Source organism: Dendronephthya gigantea, unplaced genomic scaffold (assembly GCF_004324835.1).
Source record: "Dendronephthya gigantea isolate DGI-Jeju-01 unplaced genomic scaffold, DenGig_1.0 000005F, whole genome shotgun sequence".
Lineage (NCBI taxonomy): Eukaryota > Metazoa > Cnidaria > Anthozoa > Malacalcyonacea > Nephtheidae > Dendronephthya > Dendronephthya gigantea.
This window is the reverse complement of record NW_021163015.1, coordinates 3,191,028-3,209,845: the sequence shown is the minus strand read 5'-3', so window position 1 is coordinate 3,209,845 and position 18,818 is coordinate 3,191,028. Positions and strand designations below refer to the sequence as shown.

Here is an 18,818-nt window from a genome sequence, read left to right as displayed (position 1 = left end):
AAGAGAGTCGGAACCCAATATTAACTTCAACTGGTTGCAATATATATATGCAAAAAAGCATTCCAACCAGTGATACGTCCAACCCCGGGCAACCAAAAGGGATTTTATCATCCCCACTTGAAACTGAAGTTGATTTGCAAACTGAAGTTTCAACTTACTGGCTAATTTGCATTATCCAATGAACAGACTTATTCCGTATGCAGCAGGTGTTAGAAACAAATTGTAAGTGAGAGGAGCGAATGCTTTGAACGGTTGTGAATGAGTCAAACGGCCGCAAACAATAATGGATGAAGTATTTCTTCAAAAATGCCTTGTTGGAGTGATTTATCTGTGCATATTCTATGAGGTCGTAGGAATTATTCGAGAAAATATTTTGGCCGAGCCAGAGCTAATCATAGGCACAGCTGTCCAAGAAGGCAATACCGCAAAAGCGATGAAAAAGATGCAAAATGATTCTGGCAAGCAAGCAGCGAACTTCAGGAGGTTTCCATCCAGAAATTTGTATCAAATGAGGAGCTTTAGAGATTAAAGGCTGTTCCAATTATCAAAATGAAGACACGCGTCTATATGCGAAAGACTTGCCAACGTGAATAAATAAAAAGCTTTAGTTTGTTATTAATGGGGTTTTAGGATGGCCGTACTAAAGTAGATTACCATTGCAGGAATAGATTGATTCGGGAGTAAAATCTTGAGATATAAAGGCCGTGAAACGTTACAAGTCATAGATATGAAGGAATGAAAACATTCAGCATTACTTTTAATCAGAAATGAAAACAAAAGTGTGGAGACATGTTGTAGTATATTGCGAATTAATTCATTTTCCTTGTAAGCTTCAGACTGTCGAGAAGAGCTGTGATAACTCACGTTCCTTTGAAAAAACAAGAGGGCAACATCTTTCAGACGAGGATGCTCTAGCTTTCATTAAAACGCCGCACTGTTGACGGTTACCTCATTTACATAAACTTATTTATCAACAGATGATCAAATGTTGATTTTATCACTTGTTTCCACGTGTAAAACGAGAATTTAAAATATTTTACAATGAAAACAAGGTTTCGTGAAGCATGCCAAAGAAGTCGTATTTTTCTGTCGACAGATCCTGCTAGGAATCGAAACAGAAATATATGACATGTCTGGGGTCATACAATGCAGAATAATATTGACAGACTTCGGTTTTGATTGCGTTCTTCTGTGTTCCTTAAAAGGCTTTTGAGTTGCAAAATGCCGAATATAGGGGATGGAGGAACTAGAACACACTTTGCAAAGTGTAGCTAAGTATTAGAGCCAAGTATTTATTGAAAAATATAGCATAATATATAAAGCTTGACTACCATAAAATGTCGTTCATTTCTGCTGTTCAACGCCAATGTTATACGCAGACGCAAATGACGTCAGAAAGCGCGCGGCTTGTTTTGCCTCTAAAAAGAGTCTCGCTTCTTCGATCCAGTCCTTCGCTATCCGGCGCGGTTCTCCGGTCAGCTGATTCATATACCTAACTGCTTGCTCGGTGTCGTCATTCTCCAAAGCATGCGTTGCCAAAGCTAATATCTTGTACGTGTCTAGCTCGTCAGGATCAATGGATGCCGGCGGCGTAACCGTGCGTGCTTCAAACACGAAAAGAGACTGGAGATAGGAGACCAAATAGCTCCACACCCCTCCCCCGTCTTCACCAATCATCGCCACTTCCCGGCAAACTTGCTTCACTTTCGTAAACCGTCGTCGGAGTGATTCTTCAGTGTATACACCTCTTTTGAGTGCATTCTCAGGTAGCGAATCAAGAACCTTGCCTACGACTTCGTTGCCATCGGTCACACGGCGGATACCCTCGACTTCGGAAAGTATCGGGTACGGTTGGTCACGGCTGTCTCCGAAGCCAATAATAGCAGTTGAAAGTGACTGACAAGCCAGCCACAGTCGCTGTGCTTCCACGTTATATTTCTCCGTATCAGCTTTGTTACGAATCGCGGTTATGACGCCATTCAGTCGTGCCAGGCTCCCGCGTAGTTTTAACTCTGATTCTTGTTGCGCAAGCAGTAATTTTTCTCGTAAGACGCCGTCATGTTTCGTATTCAACTCGGTTTCTTGAACTTTAAGGACTTCGTTAAGATGGTCACCAAACGCTGCTGCTTGTCGACGTAACTGCGTTCGTAAGTCGTTTTCATGACGTTCAATCTCCTCTTCTTCCTATGATAGAGAGTGTGTTTAACCCCTCTCTGTGTGTCCCACCTTTATTCTCTCTCAGGACCCCACTTCGTCTCTCTCTGTGACCCCTCCTTTCCCTATCTCTGTGGCTCCCACTTTCCCTCTCTCTGTTACCGGTTACCCCCACTTTCCCTATCTCTGTGCCCCCCCCGTTTGATGTCATCTGCCAGACACGTACCCTAGACCCCCAACTATCTTTGCCCACTCACCTTTTGTTTCATCAAACTATTCAGCTCTGTTCTCAACTTCTCCAGTTCATGCTGTAGTTTCATTGAGGTCAGTTTCTCATACTCATTCTCCTGTTTCTTCAGAGCTTCTTCCAGCAGTTTCCTCTCACGATGTTCACGTGCCTGAAGCGTGTCTTCTAACAGGCGCATTCTCTTTTGTGCATAAGCCAACAATGCTGCATCTGCCTTGTCTTCTAACTAAAAAAACCGAGACATATCAAGTGGTTTAAGTAGACTTTTCCCATGCATTATACATAAACTGCTTCAGCAATTCATCTCTTCAAAATATTAAAGTGTTCACTCACTGTATCAATTTCAAACTCTGGCCTAATGGCTGCCAATTCTTGAGCTTGATGCTCCTTTTCTTCTTTGATGAATTCCTGGAATTTTTTCAACACACTTCCCTCAGCCTGTGTCTCTGAAAGACGGTTCTTCGCTTGTTGCAAAGCATAAGTCAACTTTGCCAAGGTTTCTGAAGCAACTTCCGCAGTAGAGTCCAGTCCCTTTGCTTTTGCCGCAGTTATATTTCTTTGCACATTCTCAATAAGGTCAGTCAGTTTTGTGCTAATTTGTTTAGCTTCCTCAAGGGCCTGGGTCTTAGAATCTGATAATTTACTAAGAAGTTCCCAGGCATCTTTCGAAACTCCATCTTTCTCAAATCTCTCCAGAGCCTCCTTAACAGAGTCTCTATGATGTTGTACGGCCATGGCTGCTCGCTCATGCAGATCAATTGCTGTCTCCCCAAGCTGGGAAATAGTTGCAATGGCTGTATGTAAGGCTATTTCAATTGGGTCTACTTCTTTGATTGTTTCAAGTGATTCTGGTTTTGGATCATCTGTTTGTAAAATTATAAATCACTCAGATTACTTTGTGTAAATGATCTTAGAAACTTTATACACTGTTCATACCTTTTGAAATGTCACCGGGAACTTCCATCTTGGGTGATTCTTCTTTCAATGCCCTTTTTTCATTTTCACATTCGCTACACTTCTTTTCTGTGGAAATATCTTTGCCCACGTCACCGTTGGAGACATGTATGACATCTTGAGGAATTGGGGGATCTTCTTTCTTACTGTCAGAGATGCCTTTCTCTACTGCTTTGGAAATATCAAGATCGACAGAGGAGATACCAATCTGATCAACAGAAGAAACTGTCGCAGGAACATTAGTTATTGACACAGGAGGGGAGATCTTGATTTCAGATGGTTTTACATCAGGTTTTTCTAGTTCATCTTTGTTATTAGGTATAACTGGCATCTCTTTACCAGTTACTGGCAAAAGATTGTTCTCAGAGCTCTTCTTTGCACTTGGCTAGAAAAAAGTTTAAATATTAAATCATCATAATTTCAATATATTCATGTAGATCAATCCATCTTGTTAAAGTAAACCTCACCGACACTGGAGCTTTCTTTGGAGTGTTTTTTTGTTTCGGTTCTTTTTTCCCAAGGGTAGCATTGAAGAAGGCTGAAGAATATGGAACTTTATTTTCTATCGTCTGACGGAATTCTGGATTAGTGCTGGAGTAATACATTCCGCCACCAATAACTGCACCGACGACGAGAGTTGTGCCAAGGACAACTTTTCCAGCTCTGAGACAAAGTGAATGAAACTTGCTGGTAAAAATGCAACTGATGTGGTTTGCAGAATCATAATTATAGAATCATTCAGATCTCTTTTTGTGTCAAATTTTGTATCAACGTTACTTACCCAGATCCTACTTCTGCACTTCCATTAGAGAACTGCCTCGTTCGAGAAGTCTCGCCTGGCCTGTTATACTTTCTTACGCTACATAATCGATCCTTTATAAACAAGAAAGTTTATAAATGGAACATACTTTTATCACATGTCATACAAAACATAAACTTAGGATGCTTTATAATCGTTTATTTACCTTATTGCAGTGCAAAGCTCTTCTAATAGAAAGATTATGAAGACTTGTAATTCTTGCAGATGTTTTCCACATAATGTTTTAGGTGATATTTCGTCAGAGAAATTGCAAAATGTTCATCACCATTTTGGAAAGATGTAAAATATCTTCCAACCGCTCGTAGTGGAGGAATGGTGACGACTCAATGAAATTTGACATAAAGAAGAAAGTCTGACCAAAAACTCTTGATAATTTTTGAACAGTTCAAAATGAATTAATATGTTCCGTATGAAAAAGATGCAGACTTTCATGCTGAATTTAATGGTGGTTTCAAATTTCCCATCTATCACCCACAAACATCTATGCATACCAGCAGTTCAATCTCTGTCCATTACATCTGACTTCCAAACAAATTTCATTACAAGCATATTGCACAAAAAAGTTAATAATTACATAATTACATTGTCTTAATCCATATAAAAATCATTACATTATATTTGGTCCCCATTTCTTTTATATAAATCCTATGATTAAAAATGATAGAATATAGGCTTTATGTTTCATTAAAAATTGCCATTGGTATAAAATTATCTTTGTCAGTGATGGAAGTAAAATCCTAGTCAATTGTAGCTGAAGTACACATTGTGTTGAGACCACAGCATCCAGCACCACGGTAGATAAGATAGTAACCCTAGAAGAAAGGAGAAATGGATTCAAATAAGATTTCATCATTTAAGATAAGGGCTCATCTTTCAATGTACCTCAAGAAAAACCTTTTGAGTCAATCAATAAAAACAGAGTTTCTAAGATATATAAATACCTTTTCACCCCAGCTTGCACCCCAACTAAAAAATAAAATAAATTTTTGAATTATGTATAGTTGAACCAAGTGAAATTTAATATATATGTAGATTTCTACCTGTTTTTGATAATCCAGTAGGGTGTTTTACCAAGCAAGCCATCTTCTATAAATGAGAAATATCATCTTAGTATATTTACAACTATATCATTGTATTTAAAACATTGTTAGTTGAATTTCATTACAGTTATTTCACTTACTGACTCCAAAGCCAACAATCAATACACCATGATCAAGTGTTTTAGGATTGCAGAAAATTTCCCAGGGATGAGCCACTCCACCAAGATAGAACTGTGCATAAATAAAAAGGCATTATAGTTCAGAAATTTTATCTACCATGTTTCAGCCATGCACTTTCAGAATTCAGACTAAATTATATCTCACACACCTGCATCGCCAAAGCATCAATACCAATGGAGATTGGGCCATTCTGAACAAGCCAAGCGGCCATGTCTACAGAAGGATAAAATAATTTTAAGAAACAAGTAAGGCTAACATACATACATTTCAAAACCCTCTTTTAACTCACCATCCTCATTGCTGGAGATCTTCACTGAACCATTAATGTAAACTTCAATTTCAGATTTATCCATGCTACATTTCTGATCAACACCCTTGTATGGGTAGTTAGATTCTGAAACCAGTCCACCAAGTTTCATAATTTGTTTATAAGCATTTGAAGGAAGGCCTCCATTGCAACCTTGATCCACTGTATCACAATCAACAAGTTCTGGAGGAGATCATAGTTGCCAGAGTTAGTATCCAACACATCCCTTCCTTTCACAATTATCACTTCAAGAATTGTTGCCACAATTAGTCTTGGTAACTGAGTTACATTACATCCATACCTTGCTCACTGAGAGAAATTAGTTTCTTCTTTTTGATAGCCCACTGTCCTTCAACGTTTCCTGTAGTCGAGAAAGCCCAGCAAGAACCACAGGTCCCCTGTCACAAGATACAGTTAATAAAATTGACCTGAAGGGTTGCATATTTTTACTAAGTCAAACTTCATACCTGATTCTTTACTTCAGTCACAGCACCTTGTAAATAGATAGGCAAAAATATAAGCACATATAGAATTTTCCATCTTTCTTATAATTCAGACAAGCTACTCACCATGATCTCTCCAATCAAAGGAATCTGGAACAGTGATTTCAGGAATTTTAGCTTCCTTTAGATTATAGGTATCCTCATCCCAACCATTCATTGTGTACTTTTCCAGGAATTCTTCCTCTATGTAATAAACAAACCATCAGCATAGGAGTTTAGCCCATTGTCCACCAAATCATGAACCAAGGCAGAATTCTACTCAGCATGCGCATATTGTGCTAATTATGATACCATAAAAACAAAACTCTGGTACTAACTTGTCAGATCGCTGAACTGTGTGATGCCATAACGAGCTGTTCCCCTATCTTTATCCTGCATCAGTTGGGCTAAATCAAGATTCTCTTTGAAAACTCCATACCGATGCTCAAACTCTATTCACAATTGAATACACAACTGTCAGGTTTTACCACATAGTCACATACAGGAATGAAAAAGTCAGGAATGTTAATTGGTGATTTCATCATTACAAACCGGCTTCATCATTGTGATACGTCTTTCCATATTTTTCAACAAATTGGTTGAAAGCAAAACGAATCTCTTCCTCTGTTTTGGGGATTACCTCGATCTGGATAATAGTTTTAAGCTTAGTCGATAAGTCTATTTATTTTTTTGCTTACAAGAAATTACAGCATATGAAAGAATGTAATACTATGGTAGGGAACCTTTAGAAGTTCTTTAGAACTTCGAAGTAATCTGGCTAACTTTCAAATAATGGTTTATAAAGTGAAATATACTATTTACAAACTTGAAATAATGGTAAAAGTTAAGTAATAATGTGTAACTTATGATCTAGTTTAACGTGAATAATGTCATCCGTATAATAATCCGGTTAATGTTTATTTCTTCAACTTCAAAAGCTGGGGGGAAAGTTTTTTTGGTATCTTGGCTTAACTTACATCAATTTCATTGTCCAAAATACTATTAGGATCTGTGGTCACAACACCATCAGAACATGTGAAATGATGGTCTGGTGAACATTCATGTTCCAGCAGTCTCATCGGTTCTGGAAGCCACACTTGCTCCCAGACAAAAAAGCGACACTCCATCTAGAAGAACGCAATATGTAAGGCATGTGCAAATCACTGAGGAAATAATACATTGTGGTAAATACATCACATTACATTAGGATTTAGGAATGCTTAAATGGTGCATTTGACCAATTGATTGTATATTCATCAGTCAAAGGGGAAAGCTTTTTTGCTAAACCCTAACTAAAATTATGGTGGGCTGCACAGAAATATGGAGAAATAGACAAATAATTAATTTTGTATCAACCTAGAATGACCTTGGATGTATCAAATTACATTACTGCGTCATGGCATACCAATGACACCATGCGCCTTTAGATTGTAAATTGCAACATGTTTGCCTTGGCTTGAACCATTTCGAAACTGTAACAAAATGTCTTGACCAATAAAAATACCTCTTTCTCTTCCACTGGGCATTCTTCCAGAGTAGCATCAACATTATCAGGTCTTTTTGGGCACTTGCTAGACGAACCGACCGCAACAACTGTACAATATTTCATCCCTGATACAACCTTGAAAATATTTAAATACGTCGTTAAAACATAAAACGTTTCAAAATGCACGCAATCCACATTATATTTTGCAAATAAGCAACGATATATATCAGTTGAACATATAAATCAGTTAATAAATTATGTCCCTGACATGGATTCCTGTCAAAACAAGTCCATCTTTGTTTAAACACTCTTGAACATCAGATAAAAACATTCAGAATACTAAAGTGCACTTGTAAAAATACACACTAGTAGATTAGCTACTTCCAACAGAAAGAAATATATTGTAAAATGACCAATTTTACAAATGATTATGTATATAACTTGTAGAAAATGTGAAAAAAACAAATCAAAAATTTCCCTCAAACCTGTTTCGTTGCGTCGATCGTTTCAATGGACATGTACCGATAATAGTTGTTTGACATCATATTCAGTTTTTTCATCGCAAAGCTGATGGCGCCCTTGATTTCTTTATCATCTGAAGCTACCTTATGTACTCCTCCCAAGGAGAAGACGGCAGCAATGCAAAGAGAAAGTATAAGTGCGGCACGAACGTCCATTTTGACACAGTTGTCTTGCAGGGCGGAAGGTCTCATCTGACTGAGGATTGAGCAATGTCAATTGTCAACAAAACAGCTAAGGTGTCCTGTGGTTCTTGTTTAAAAAAGATGTTGACCTATCAGATTACAACCTCAAATAAAAAACACCATCTGACCAAACTGTCAGACACCCTTGCTATTTCTATGTTACAATCTTTATAAATCACTTTTAAACCATAACACCATCTGACCAAACTGTCAGGTACCCTTTGCTATTTCTATGTTACAATCTTTATAAATCACTCTGAAACCATAATATGCACAGGAGAAACGAAACTTACTAAAGGGATATGTTCACACAGGAATGGGCTCAAATTCATACATACATTTGTCTAGTTTCTGCATGTGAACACATAGAACTGGTTGAAATTTTATCCATTTTTACCTGAAGTCACTAGGGGTCTGTGGCTATGACCCATACCTGTTCACCCAGAATAGCCAATAAAGCATTGTGATGATGGGAGATTTTTTTATTTACATCATTGCTCATTTGTAGTTGACATCCAGTTGAAAATATAGTATAATATCTAATATATTGCAGCTAAAAGATGATTTTTGCAACCTAAATCTTCCTGATTATCCAGCATTTGTTTTATATCCTCATTGATGTATTTTCCTGGGCAATTCTGCAAGAAATGGCAAGGGGAGTTATGTGCTCCGAACTCTCCAAAATTTGTTCAAAAGTGTATCAAGTTACTTCAACAGCGTATTGTGATCACCAACACTTTTCCAGATTATCCATCCAAAACTCTTCAGATAAAGTTCACAATCATGAATATTCAGTTTCTTGGTTGCTAAAAAATGGACATAAACTCCTAAAATTAGCTCTAAAAGATGTTTTAAGTGCATGTGTTTTTGTGATCATACACATACTATGCTTAATTTTGTATGTATACATACCCACAACTTGGACAATTATAAAACACTGTTTGTCCTTCATCTGCAGAACGAGTTTGTCTTGTTGTGAAAGTCATTCCTTCATGTCCACATTTTGAACATTTCTGATCAACCTTAGTTGATTTAATAAAACACATGTACAACATTAGGAAGTGTTTTGCTTTCAATTTTTAATTAAAAAGGCAGATAATCTTCAATCTTACCATGGGCCCAACAAGCTCCTTTTCATCATCCGGTTTTTGAACATCGGTTTTCGGTTTATATGTATTGAATATTTTCTTTGAATAAATCTCAACTCCTTCAAATTCTGAACGAAATGAAACGATAACGATCAATGATACTACATATTAAAGCATGCTGCTCTCTGGACTCTTTCACTCTGGAAGAACGTTACCTATGTGCTATGTTAAAGCGCGATTCTTCGGTCACTCACATGCGTTATAATGCTGTTTCTTCAGGCTTCATATATTGCGTATAACAAAATAAAATAGCAGTGTAATAAAATAGAATAGCAGTGTCACGTTTGTGACCACAGAATACCTTATACCTTTCGTATCCTTTTGGAATTTGCAAATTTTGCAAGTCACAACATCCGCTAGACCTGGCAAAGGAAATATTGATCCACAATTGGGACAGAATAACGGGTCAGAAGAGAAGATTTCCTCCTGTTGTTTTGACTCCAAACCAGCGGCTAAAGACAGAAACTTGGCCGCCATATTGAATTCTAACCAGTTGGTACCGTAATATAGCCTGATGGTTAACCACTCACCACTACTCACTGTATATGAGATATTCTGCAATCTGATTGGTTAAGATACCCACCCTGTATCAGTTCATATCATTGAATGGTTGATTATCAACCTGCGGAACCCGCGGCGGCGGATACATACAGACAGGGCCTGGTAACTATACAAATTTCTGCAAATGTAGCAAATGTAACAAAAGCACAGAAACAAATCATTTGTATGAACATTTATTTCCACATTTATTGTTGTTATTGTTTACAATTAAAACATTTTTAGGGGATATTCAAAAGTCACATATTCAGTGAATATTTTTTATTAAAATGGAGCAAAATCTAGTGAAAGGTCTCGAGTCATCTATGCAGGTTTGTGATATCATGAATCATGAATTTATAGTAGAGTCTTCTTCAGTCAAATTTCATAATTTCCCGGTGAATCATCTGTCATTTGTAGTAATAATTTGCTGTATAGTTAAGATGTAATACAAATGAACAGAGATTTAAACATATTTAGTAAAGGTTTGTATTCATATAGATGACCAGAATCCAAACCTCTGCTAAAGCCATCGATCCACAAAATGATGGAATATTGCTCTGGAGGCAAGAACTACTGAACTACAATCTACCAGTTATGACTACCCATGAGTAAAATCAATACTAGCATATCTGTTTTAATATTTAGGATTGTATATCAACACTCTTAAGCCAAGGCCGAATTGAAGATGATATCCCAAATAAAACAGGTAGATACACTGTATCAGATTTAGCACTAGAACAACTTACAATTGTCATTGCACGACACTTGCCAAAGTAATAGCCTTTCATGATTTTTGAACATTCAAAGAAACATGATTGATTGTTCAACTAATATTCTCTGCTTGCATGCTTTTAAACATCTGCTGTAAATATTTCTGCCCTTGCACTGTATATGATAATCTCACAACAAAGTGTTGTCTTTTCCCACAGGTGTAGAGTGCTGCATAGAGAAGTTCTTACAATCGGCAAGACAACTTGAAGCATATTTTTCCAAGTATCAAATGTACAGTACTGTAAATCACCCTCAGGATGCAGTAAGAGAGGTAGGTACACAAGTATAACTCATCACAATATTGTCATAGTATAAAATATCTAACTCTTACCATTTCAGGACATCACAAAACTCCGAGAAGAACTGGACAGAAAAGAAGCCTTGTTGAATTCACTCCAAGCTAAAACAATTCACTGGAATAATGAACTTGATAACTTGATCAGTAAACAGAACAATATGTTTATCAGTGACCACGAACGACGGACTTGAAATTTCATACATGAAGTGTACATAAAGTTAGGCCAATGCTGTATAAAAATACAATTTTTTAATCTACATTGTCTTTGAGTCAATACTTCTAAGTTAGGGTCTGTTAACATAGAGCGAGTTATTCAGGCTAGGCTAGAAAAAGCGCTCCATGTAAACAGGCCCTAAATCGTACATACGATAATGCTATTGATGGTCCCGCCGATAATGGTGCACCATTTAGCTACTTACAATTAAGTTCTACAAGTTGCCGCAGAACGAGATGTAAATTAACGAAGTGAACGAGTTAACTTGCTGGTCGAACTATGTTTAGTGTTTACAGCGCAATTCAAGAATGCAAATTTGTTTAAATATATTTGTAAGTTATTTTAAAAGGAGATCACGTTTTGGTTTCAGAATATGTGGAATGCGTGTCCGATATTAAGAGCGGTGTTTCTTCGTCCACTGGTTTTTCCAAAGATTCATCGATCACATTTGCAGAGGTGGCTGCTAAACTGCCAGAGAGTCGACTATACAAAAAAGAAATACGAGTATTAGTTGTCTGGGTCCACGTCTTTCCCTCCCAGCTGCCGATATAGAACCCGTTTCACCTTTCTAATACAATCCCATCCATTCCAGCTACATCGGAAGAAATGCTTCGGTTATTGTCAGGGATATCAGAACGATGCAGAATACTTTTGTATTGAAGCAAACTAAGAGTGTAGAGACCTTAGCCCCATCTAGTGAAAGGGAAGGGGGAGGTACCTTCCCTTGTCCCCCCCCTAATGCCACTGTTCTAGCGCTCAGTCCTCCCTATCATAAGATAAGAAATAAAAGGCAAGTAAAACGTACGTCGTGAAATACAAGACAACCAGACCAAGCAAAGCAGCAACCAGGAACGAGGTGCCATTAAAGTCGAATTTCAATGAAAGTGGATACAGAAGATTAAATATCGCAGATGCGGTGACTGTCGCTAACACGTCGACAAATCCAATGGCTGCAAATAACGAACCTAGTTCACAAAAAGGAAATGTAGTTATTCTAATTGTTGTGTTTCTTTGAGATGCTAATGTGGTCCACATCAACCCTTTATTACTAACCTTGTTCCTCACGTGATGCTTGCTGTGACATCATACTTCTGAAGAACGCAATCACGGCTCCAATAAACATACCTACCACAGGAACTACAATAAAGTAACATAGCATGGTGAACTCTGGATGTATTACCACGACTTAAGCAAAGGAAGCTCCCTGACGGCCTCACAAGATCCTTAAAATTAACATAACATTCTCATGTGCGTCAGCCATCAGGCTTAAAACCCGATCGTCAATGGACAAGTATTTTAACCATAAAAAATCCTAAGTTTCATAAAACACAGAAGCCAAACTTTACCTGAACATACCAAAGCTGCAGTGTCTGCAAATGCGAACAAGATAAGCGAGGTGATGTACGTTAATAATCCAAAATAAATTATATTCATTGTTTTGAAACATTTTGAAAGAAACTTCACACCAATCACAGCCCCGATACCGAGACAAAAGAAGCGCTCTGCACTGTACAGACCTATGTCAAGGGGAGACCAACATAACGGTTTGTCGAGCAGGAACAAAATCGTAACTGTATATGAACCAAAATAACTAATATGCAGGAAATAATTCAGAGCGATAAGCCAACGTAAGTTCCCTTTTCTCTCAGGCTGATTTCGAACTACATCCATGACTGCATTAAAATGTTTCTTGTCAAAAAACTTGGCTGACTTGTCTCTGTTTGCTTTTGGTAATGTCTCAGGCATTAGGAATATAGCGTAAAGAGTGGCTCCAATCATGCAACTACATACGATCCAATATGGAACCTTATAACCTCCTTCAGATTCGATGATTTTCCCACTGACCGCCTGACCAATGGTACCCCCGATAAACACGAAAAACTCTAAAATTCCTAGGAAGAAAAATACGAATATTTGAATGTTTGCGTTTGGATGAACTGAAGGCGAGAACAGGCTCCATGCAAAGAAGTACGCCTGCATGGTTCCATCAACCTGGGTCAAGTTGGAGAACCTGTTGTTGGAAGAGACGCCTTTAGGATATTTACTGATTTAGGGAAAAGATCGAGTGGTTTTTATTGATTATCTCCCTGATTGTAGTCTCCATGCACCGAGTTCTTACCGAGCCTTGCGGCGCGCATGGACTCCGGAGTCGTATCCGCGATGAAGGCCATGGTCGCCAGGATTATCGCAGGAAAGTATCCCGTCATGCCGTTGAGAAACGAGCCTGCAAACAGTACATATAACGGGAGATCAAAGTATATTACAATCAACGTGAGAGACATGTCAATCGTGGCTCCAAAACACGGGAGAATAATCGCAGGCTTTCGACCAACTTTGTCCGACCAGGAACCAATCAACAGCCCTGTTATAAGAGACGGAACTCCCGAGGAAAAGATTAATCCAAACATGTAGAATGATGTCTTTGACTCCACCTAAAATTGCAAATTGATCAATTTTAATCTACACTGAATAATATTGCTTCTCAACATTTAACAATCGGGGTTAAGTGAGCGTATTCCGAGTCGAATTAAGAAGTGATTTGCGGGGAAATTATGGATATATAATGATGATGATATACTTGAAATTTATCATGAAACGCACTCGTGACCTTATTCCTACGCTAGAGTCTGAGTAGGGGTCGATGATTAGTCATATCCAGAGACCAGAGTAAATTAACCTGAGCTTTAATGTAAATGATGTATAATGGTTTGCACTTCATAATCGACTAATCGTGGATTGTACAGAACAAAACGTAGTCAATGCAACACGTCTGTTGCCGAGGAACCACTTTCAGCATGACACACATGTGATCAAATATTTAGTTACACAAGTAATAACACAGCTCCTTGGCCTTAGAAATTAGAAAGGCTAGTTAACGTCTTGATGTGTGTGGTTTAGGAATGTTTACAATCAGTTAAGTTATGAATCAGAGCGTTAAAAACTGAGCAACGTTTTCATGCCTATCGAAAGAGGTTGCACCTAATGTCGCAGCAAAGATTGCAAATGAAATTGTCACTGAGCTACAATAATTGATCAAAATCTTGCAACCGTTTCCCACCTACCTACCTCATCATGTACATCGGAATCGTTAGCACATTGCGTTCTTGAGTCTACGTTGTTTTCATAACCTTTATCCTCGCTAACTCTGTCATACACGTATTGCTGAATTAGCGGTGAATGAATGAGCATACCAAAGGCATAGAGAAACACGACAGGTTCTGCCGTCCGAAGTCGTGCAAGACACGATGTAAACGCCATTGAGATGCCTACATTAACTGTCGTGAATCCATGGTTGATATACTTCGAACTGGGAAGAATGTCCAATCTGGCATTATGTAATATTTACTGTGTTATGTTATTGAATATGAATAATTTGAAATGCTTCGTTGGTTTTAGTCTTTCAGGTGTTATTTAAACGCTGTCGGCCGTTGACAACCGGAATTGCAGTTTTCTACAGTATATAAGCATACATTATTAACGGCAACGTTACTTCTTCATACAAAAATAATCCTTTAAATAATTTAATATCCTTGAATGATGAGATGTTTTAATCCTATAATATAGAAATTGCTCAAAATAATTGCATCAAGAGGAATATGGTAAATGCACCGTATTCTCTTGAACCCCCCCACGCACAAGATGCCTCGACCAATCACTTTATGCCTTTTGATAGAGAAGCCCCGGGCCGAACATCCGTCCAGGTTGATAAAATCAGATTCATTTGCACGGGTTTCGATGACGATGAAATAAAACTACACAGTCTACAAGCGGTTTTAAACCCATTTAATAATCTCGCATATATCTTTGACTGATTTTAATGATTGAAAATCTGAGTCTTTCAGAAAGTTCAGCGAATCCTTCTGAAAACAGTGTTCAAAGCGGCGAGGCTGTGGCTTTCAAACTCTTTCTCCTTCGCAAGATAGAAATGACCATCCAGATACTATAGCGTTCGCTGTCTCACTGTCGACATATTCTCGAGGCAAACTCGACCAAAGTCCTTGTTGGCCGTCCTGAAAAAAAAGGGCGGGGGTGGACGGTTAGGAAAATACAATGTAGGGACGGGAAAAGGTTGCTATTGCTTGTCGACAGGGTTGACTAAATAATACATTTTCTCTCTCGTGGTCTCGCCAAATCCTAAGACGTATTTCGCGCTAGCTGAACTGAAATTTATGGCCTGAAGTGTGTCTTATAATCCTGCATTCCCTACCTGACATTCCCTTCCCAAGGTACGGAACTTCGTCAGAGTTTGCCATGACGCCAGCGATATCAAAATGCGCCCAGTTGTCGCTTGGCACAAACTCCTGTTAAAAGATCGCGTGGTAAGATCACTGAAATTGCTCATCGCTCAAAGAGAAAAAGCATGGAAGCGCTTTGCGAGAATCATGCTGACCTTCAGAAATGCAGCTGCCGTACACGACCCACCAGCACTTGAAAACAAAGAAGAGATAATGAGAAAGAGCACAGATAATTTATTTATATAAAAGACAATCCGTGAAATGCATTACTGAGGTTTCTTGCCCAAATTCACTAAATCAGCCCGATCAGACTGAACTTGCTTGCTGTAGAGTTGAAATGATGGCATTCTCCAAACTCTGTCACCGCTAACAAAAGCCGCCTGGAAAGAGAAGAGAAGTCCAGTGACGTCACATGCGTACTTCGTACCCAGCCTCCTACACTCATATACCATGCACCTAGAATAACTAGGATTTTTCAGTGTGATAACGCTATGCAAATGAAGACACGTGCTAAAAGAGGATCGCAGCGTTTCAGAAACTTTTGCATTTCCATTTTTCAAAGTAATTGAACTCGTGATTTTTTGTCGCGGTTGACTACGTACCTTTTCCAAGTGAAGCCAAAGTTCGCGTGAGTTTGAATAAACGCCAGCAGCACCGGCTCCTAACGCGACGCCAATAGCACCTGGAAGAACAATGAAACAGTTATCAGGCTGGAGAAATTGCAGGAAACCGCAATGGGAATTGAACTCGATATTGCTGACTGGAGGCGAATTTATCGTTGTTTATCAGGCTGGAGAAATTGCAGGAAACCGCAATGGGAATTGAACTCGATATTGCTGACTGGAGGCGAATTTATCGTTGTTTATCAGGCTGGAGAAATTGCAGGAAACCGCAATGGGAATTGAACTCGATATTGCTGACTGGAGGCGAATTTATCGTTGTTTGAAAAACTCCTGGACCTACCCGTCAAGGTGGCAACGCTGATCAACGTTCCTGGATTGAACGAATGAGAGTAGGTAAGAGCATCAGCCAAGATAAGTCTGCCTTCAGCATCTGTGTTTTCAATCTGGCGGAAGAATTACGTGTGAAACATTTGAGGAAATAAGAGAGATTTTGGTCCATCATCTGGCCAGGAAGATTGTGATTCTTCCCGTAGCCCACTCGTTCTTTGATTAAGTCATATAACTACGCGCCACGCCCTCCCTCCCCCCAAGATAGTGTGTTCATAAAACAATTCATATTTATACCTCAATGGTTTTGCCATTCATGGCGGTAACAACATCGCCTGGTTTGTTAGCGCTACCAGAAGGCATGTTTTCGCACAGCGGCATGACTGCAATCACATTCAGCGGTAGCTCTAATCTAGCTATTGTTTCCAGGACTCCAGTAACCGTAGCCGCGCCTCCCATGTCTCCTTTCATCAAAGACATTCCAGCAGCTGGCTTGATGGATATCCCACCGCTGCAAAAACGAGACAGCAAACGGTTTAAAATTTCAAAACCTTGGCGAAAAACTCTTTAGCGTTTACCAAATAACGTAATGCTGACATCTCACCTGTCAAATGTAATTCCTACGATAGAAAAAAAAAGAGAATGTTTTTTAATTAATAAACTTGCACTTGTCATAACTTGTAACGAATGTATATTTTTACCACACAACCAAAAGACAAAGATTCTAGATCCTAGATCTCACCTTTTCCTACTAAGACAAGCGGTGCGCTATCTCTGCTTGACGCTCCGAAATATTTCATTTCTAGAAGAAACGGCAGTTCACAAGAGCCTTTTGCTACACTAAGAAACGCACCCATCTTCATTTCTTCAATCCATTCTTTCTCCCTAAAAAAACAAAGTATTTTCCCTAGTATCGAACAGATTCAACAGAACTTCAACTTTTAACATCATTGATTAATATACCTGACAATGACTTCAACAGAAGGCAGTCGAGATATTCTCTCTGTGACCTTTTCAGTAAACAATTTTGGTGTTAATAGATTGGCGGGAGTTTCCATCAACTCTCTGGCGAAGTTTTGTCCCTCGCCTAGGATACATCCTTTCTTCCAACCCTGCTTCACGCTAGAACTCCCAGAGGCGTCATGAACGCTAATGCTCAATGGACCCTGCCTTTTATCTTCCTGTTTGAGACTGTCGAACACAAACTTGCTCAAGGAAGCAGCTTCTGCCATGGCTTAGAGACAAAATAAAAATATCAAATTGCCTGAATAGAGATTCAATTCACTGTGTTGAAACAGAGCGTCTGGAATATCCTATACCTTTGGCATCATTAGAAGGATCTACTTCAATATGTGTCACACCCAAATCTCGTAAGGACCAAACGCCAACTACAAAGCAAAATGTTTGGATTGGATTGATTAATTTGGCAATTCAGAAACGCATAATCACACCTGCTGCTGCATGTCTTAAATTCTCTTTTCTTTCATTCACACATTCCAGATCATTCTGTTTTAATTTTCTTTTTCCAATATTGACAGCTGCTATAACAGGAAATTCCTAAAGAAAAAGTGAATGCACAGGTGAAACAACAGCTAGAGAATATGAGAGACTTGAGGATAAGAATACCCTAATAGATAATTCTCCAAGATCTAACCTCATCTATATTGTAGAATAGTCTTGATTTGCCAACTTTGAATTTTTTCTGACCTCTGAAATTGGACATATCATACTATCAATATAATTGGCCACAGGCACAAAAAACAGTGAGGGAACTACTGTCACCTACATAGCAAGATTTTGTGACAGTTTTCCTTTAGTTCTTTCATCAACAGCTTTTCCAACTTGTGTCAAATCTACTTCACTGTTATCATTTTCATTCTCATATACACCAACAATTAACCCTACTCGGGTACCAGCAGCCTAAAATTTTTTAACATATGAGAAAAGTAAATCTTTTGTAATGTTTTGCATGCACTCAAAGAAAATTTAAAAAGGTACGAACAGATTTTACCTCATCAGCCGCAGACGAACCAAGAAATCTTCCCAAATGCTGAGGACATGAACTAATAAACCATCCCAGAGTTCTACCTGCCTGGACTGGCCTGACCGCCATTCTGTACCAGTACCTATACTGAATTCAGGTACTCCAAGCTAAGAACACCTTGCAATTGCAACAATGTTTCCAATTTTTGCGTATTACCGCTGGACTACATGCTAGCAACCGCTGAGCAACATGTTACGACACGTGGGTTCATTTTCCAGCCGCTTGCTCTAAATATCGCAGGCGT

General features: G+C 38.6%; 6 protein-coding genes across 7 annotated transcripts; 1 reads left to right on the top strand and 5 right to left on the bottom strand.

The window, feature by feature from the left end:
- Positions 1 to 1,040: 1,040 nt before the first annotated feature.
- Positions 1,041 to 4,613, bottom strand: LOC114515978 (MICOS complex subunit Mic60-like). The gene is made up of 7 exons (XM_028535304.1): positions 4,321 to 4,613; positions 4,137 to 4,228; positions 3,823 to 4,018; positions 3,338 to 3,740; positions 2,735 to 3,264; positions 2,412 to 2,627; positions 1,041 to 2,184 (listed from the first exon to the last, which is right to left on the bottom strand). The coding sequence occupies exons 1-7, from the start codon at positions 4,390 to 4,392 to the stop codon at positions 1,345 to 1,347; spliced, it is 2,349 nt and encodes a 782-aa protein (XP_028391105.1). The 5' UTR covers positions 4,393 to 4,613; the 3' UTR covers positions 1,041 to 1,344.
- A 112-nt stretch (positions 4,614 to 4,725) lies between these two features.
- Positions 4,726 to 8,379, bottom strand: LOC114515979 (cathepsin L-like). The gene is made up of 14 exons (XM_028535305.1): positions 8,156 to 8,379; positions 7,689 to 7,805; positions 7,162 to 7,311; positions 6,737 to 6,830; positions 6,523 to 6,636; positions 6,272 to 6,388; positions 6,170 to 6,195; positions 6,004 to 6,100; positions 5,685 to 5,885; positions 5,544 to 5,608; positions 5,356 to 5,446; positions 5,216 to 5,261; positions 5,117 to 5,141; positions 4,726 to 4,987 (listed from the first exon to the last, which is right to left on the bottom strand). Exons 1-14 carry the CDS (start codon positions 8,345 to 8,347, stop codon positions 4,913 to 4,915), a joined length of 1,410 nt encoding a protein of 469 aa, XP_028391106.1. The 5' UTR covers positions 8,348 to 8,379; the 3' UTR covers positions 4,726 to 4,912.
- A 149-nt stretch (positions 8,380 to 8,528) lies between these two features.
- On the bottom strand, positions 8,529 to 10,044 carry LOC114516135 (DNA-directed RNA polymerase I subunit RPA12-like). Of its 2 annotated transcripts, XR_003686267.1 has the most exons (5): positions 9,831 to 10,044; positions 9,487 to 9,590; positions 9,287 to 9,396; positions 9,084 to 9,180; positions 8,529 to 9,012 (listed from the first exon to the last, which is right to left on the bottom strand). XR_003686267.1 is itself a non-coding variant. In XM_028535517.1 (4 exons), the coding sequence occupies exons 1-4, from the start codon at positions 9,997 to 9,999 to the stop codon at positions 9,156 to 9,158; spliced, it is 408 nt and encodes a 135-aa protein (XP_028391318.1). In that variant the 5' UTR covers positions 10,000 to 10,044; the 3' UTR covers positions 8,529 to 9,155. The 2 variants fall into 2 exon arrangements, 1 of the variants encoding a protein (XP_028391318.1); XM_028535517.1 differs by having other exon boundaries at positions 8,529 to 9,180.
- Positions 10,045 to 10,217: 173 nt separating this feature from the next.
- On the top strand, positions 10,218 to 11,352 carry LOC114516293 (mediator of RNA polymerase II transcription subunit 28-like). The gene is made up of 4 exons (XM_028535725.1): positions 10,218 to 10,391; positions 10,708 to 10,768; positions 10,992 to 11,104; positions 11,173 to 11,352. The coding sequence occupies exons 1-4, from the start codon at positions 10,350 to 10,352 to the stop codon at positions 11,320 to 11,322; spliced, it is 366 nt and encodes a 121-aa protein (XP_028391526.1). The 5' UTR covers positions 10,218 to 10,349; the 3' UTR covers positions 11,323 to 11,352.
- On the bottom strand, positions 11,311 to 14,782 carry LOC114516292 (proton-coupled folate transporter-like). Its single transcript, XM_028535724.1, has 6 exons — positions 14,412 to 14,782; positions 13,465 to 13,777; positions 12,692 to 13,237; positions 12,399 to 12,482; positions 12,151 to 12,310; positions 11,311 to 11,828 (listed from the first exon to the last, which is right to left on the bottom strand). The coding sequence occupies exons 1-6, from the start codon at positions 14,601 to 14,603 to the stop codon at positions 11,699 to 11,701; spliced, it is 1,425 nt and encodes a 474-aa protein (XP_028391525.1). The 5' UTR covers positions 14,604 to 14,782; the 3' UTR covers positions 11,311 to 11,698.
- Positions 14,783 to 15,119: 337 nt separating this feature from the next.
- LOC114516013 (cytosol aminopeptidase-like) lies at positions 15,120 to 18,703 on the bottom strand. Its single transcript, XM_028535358.1, has 15 exons — positions 18,542 to 18,703; positions 18,317 to 18,450; positions 18,185 to 18,239; positions 17,982 to 18,087; positions 17,850 to 17,918; positions 17,494 to 17,764; positions 17,273 to 17,415; positions 17,135 to 17,150; positions 16,828 to 17,041; positions 16,544 to 16,646; positions 16,183 to 16,262; positions 15,851 to 15,960; positions 15,736 to 15,772; positions 15,553 to 15,646; positions 15,120 to 15,355 (listed from the first exon to the last, which is right to left on the bottom strand). The coding sequence occupies exons 1-15, from the start codon at positions 18,641 to 18,643 to the stop codon at positions 15,303 to 15,305; spliced, it is 1,587 nt and encodes a 528-aa protein (XP_028391159.1). The 5' UTR covers positions 18,644 to 18,703; the 3' UTR covers positions 15,120 to 15,302.
- Positions 18,704 to 18,818: the final 115 nt, after the last annotated feature.

Coding starts and splice junctions, on each gene's coding strand:
- LOC114515978 (XM_028535304.1), bottom strand. CDS start 4,392: ATGTGGAAAACATCTGCAAGAATTACAAGTCTTCATAATCTTTCTATT. Junction 4,019..4,136: donor AGTGCAGAAGTAGGATCTGG/GTAAGTAACGTT, acceptor ACTTTGTCTCAG/AGCTGGAAAAGTTGTCCTTG. Junction 3,741..3,822: donor CAAAGAAAGCTCCAGTGTCG/GTGAGGTTTACT, acceptor ACTTTTTTCTAG/CCAAGTGCAAAGAAGAGCTC.
- LOC114515979 (XM_028535305.1), bottom strand. CDS start 8,347: ATGGACGTTCGTGCCGCACTTATACTTTCTCTTTGCATTGCTGCCGTC. Junction 7,312..7,688: donor GCCCAGTGGAAGAGAAAGAG/GTATTTTTATTG, acceptor GCGTTCTTCTAG/ATGGAGTGTCGCTTTTTTGT. Junction 5,142..5,215: donor TACTGGATTATCAAAAACAG/GTAGAAATCTAC, acceptor TTTATTTTTTAG/TTGGGGTGCAAGCTGGGGTG.
- LOC114516135 (XM_028535517.1), bottom strand. CDS start 9,999: ATGGCGGCCAAGTTTCTGTCTTTAGCCGCTGGTTTGGAGTCAAAACAA. Junction 9,591..9,830: donor ATTCCAAAAGGATACGAAAG/GTATAAGGTATT, acceptor CATTTCGTTCAG/AATTTGAAGGAGTTGAGATT. Junction 9,397..9,486: donor AGGAGCTTGTTGGGCCCATG/GTAAGATTGAAG, acceptor AAATCAACTAAG/GTTGATCAGAAATGTTCAAA.
- LOC114516293 (XM_028535725.1), top strand. CDS start 10,350: ATGGAGCAAAATCTAGTGAAAGGTCTCGAGTCATCTATGCAG. Junction 10,769..10,991: donor TGATATCCCAAATAAAACAG/GTAGATACACTG, acceptor CTTTTCCCACAG/GTGTAGAGTGCTGCATAGAG. Junction 11,105..11,172: donor CTCAGGATGCAGTAAGAGAG/GTAGGTACACAA, acceptor TTACCATTTCAG/GACATCACAAAACTCCGAGA.
- LOC114516292 (XM_028535724.1), bottom strand. CDS start 14,603: ATGGCGTTTACATCGTGTCTTGCACGACTTCGGACGGCAGAACCTGTC. Junction 13,238..13,464: donor CATGCGCGCCGCAAGGCTCG/GTAAGAACTCGG, acceptor TTTTCTTCCTAG/GAATTTTAGAGTTTTTCGTG. Junction 12,311..12,398: donor AGCATCACGTGAGGAACAAG/GTTAGTAATAAA, acceptor TTTGTGAACTAG/GTTCGTTATTTGCAGCCATT.
- LOC114516013 (XM_028535358.1), bottom strand. CDS start 18,643: ATGGCGGTCAGGCCAGTCCAGGCAGGTAGAACTCTGGGATGGTTTATT. Junction 17,416..17,493: donor TCTGTTGAAGTCATTGTCAG/GTATATTAATCA, acceptor TTGTTTTTTTAG/GGAGAAAGAATGGATTGAAG. Junction 15,356..15,552: donor CCTTGGGAAGGGAATGTCAG/GTAGGGAATGCA, acceptor CTTTTTTTTCAG/GACGGCCAACAAGGACTTTG.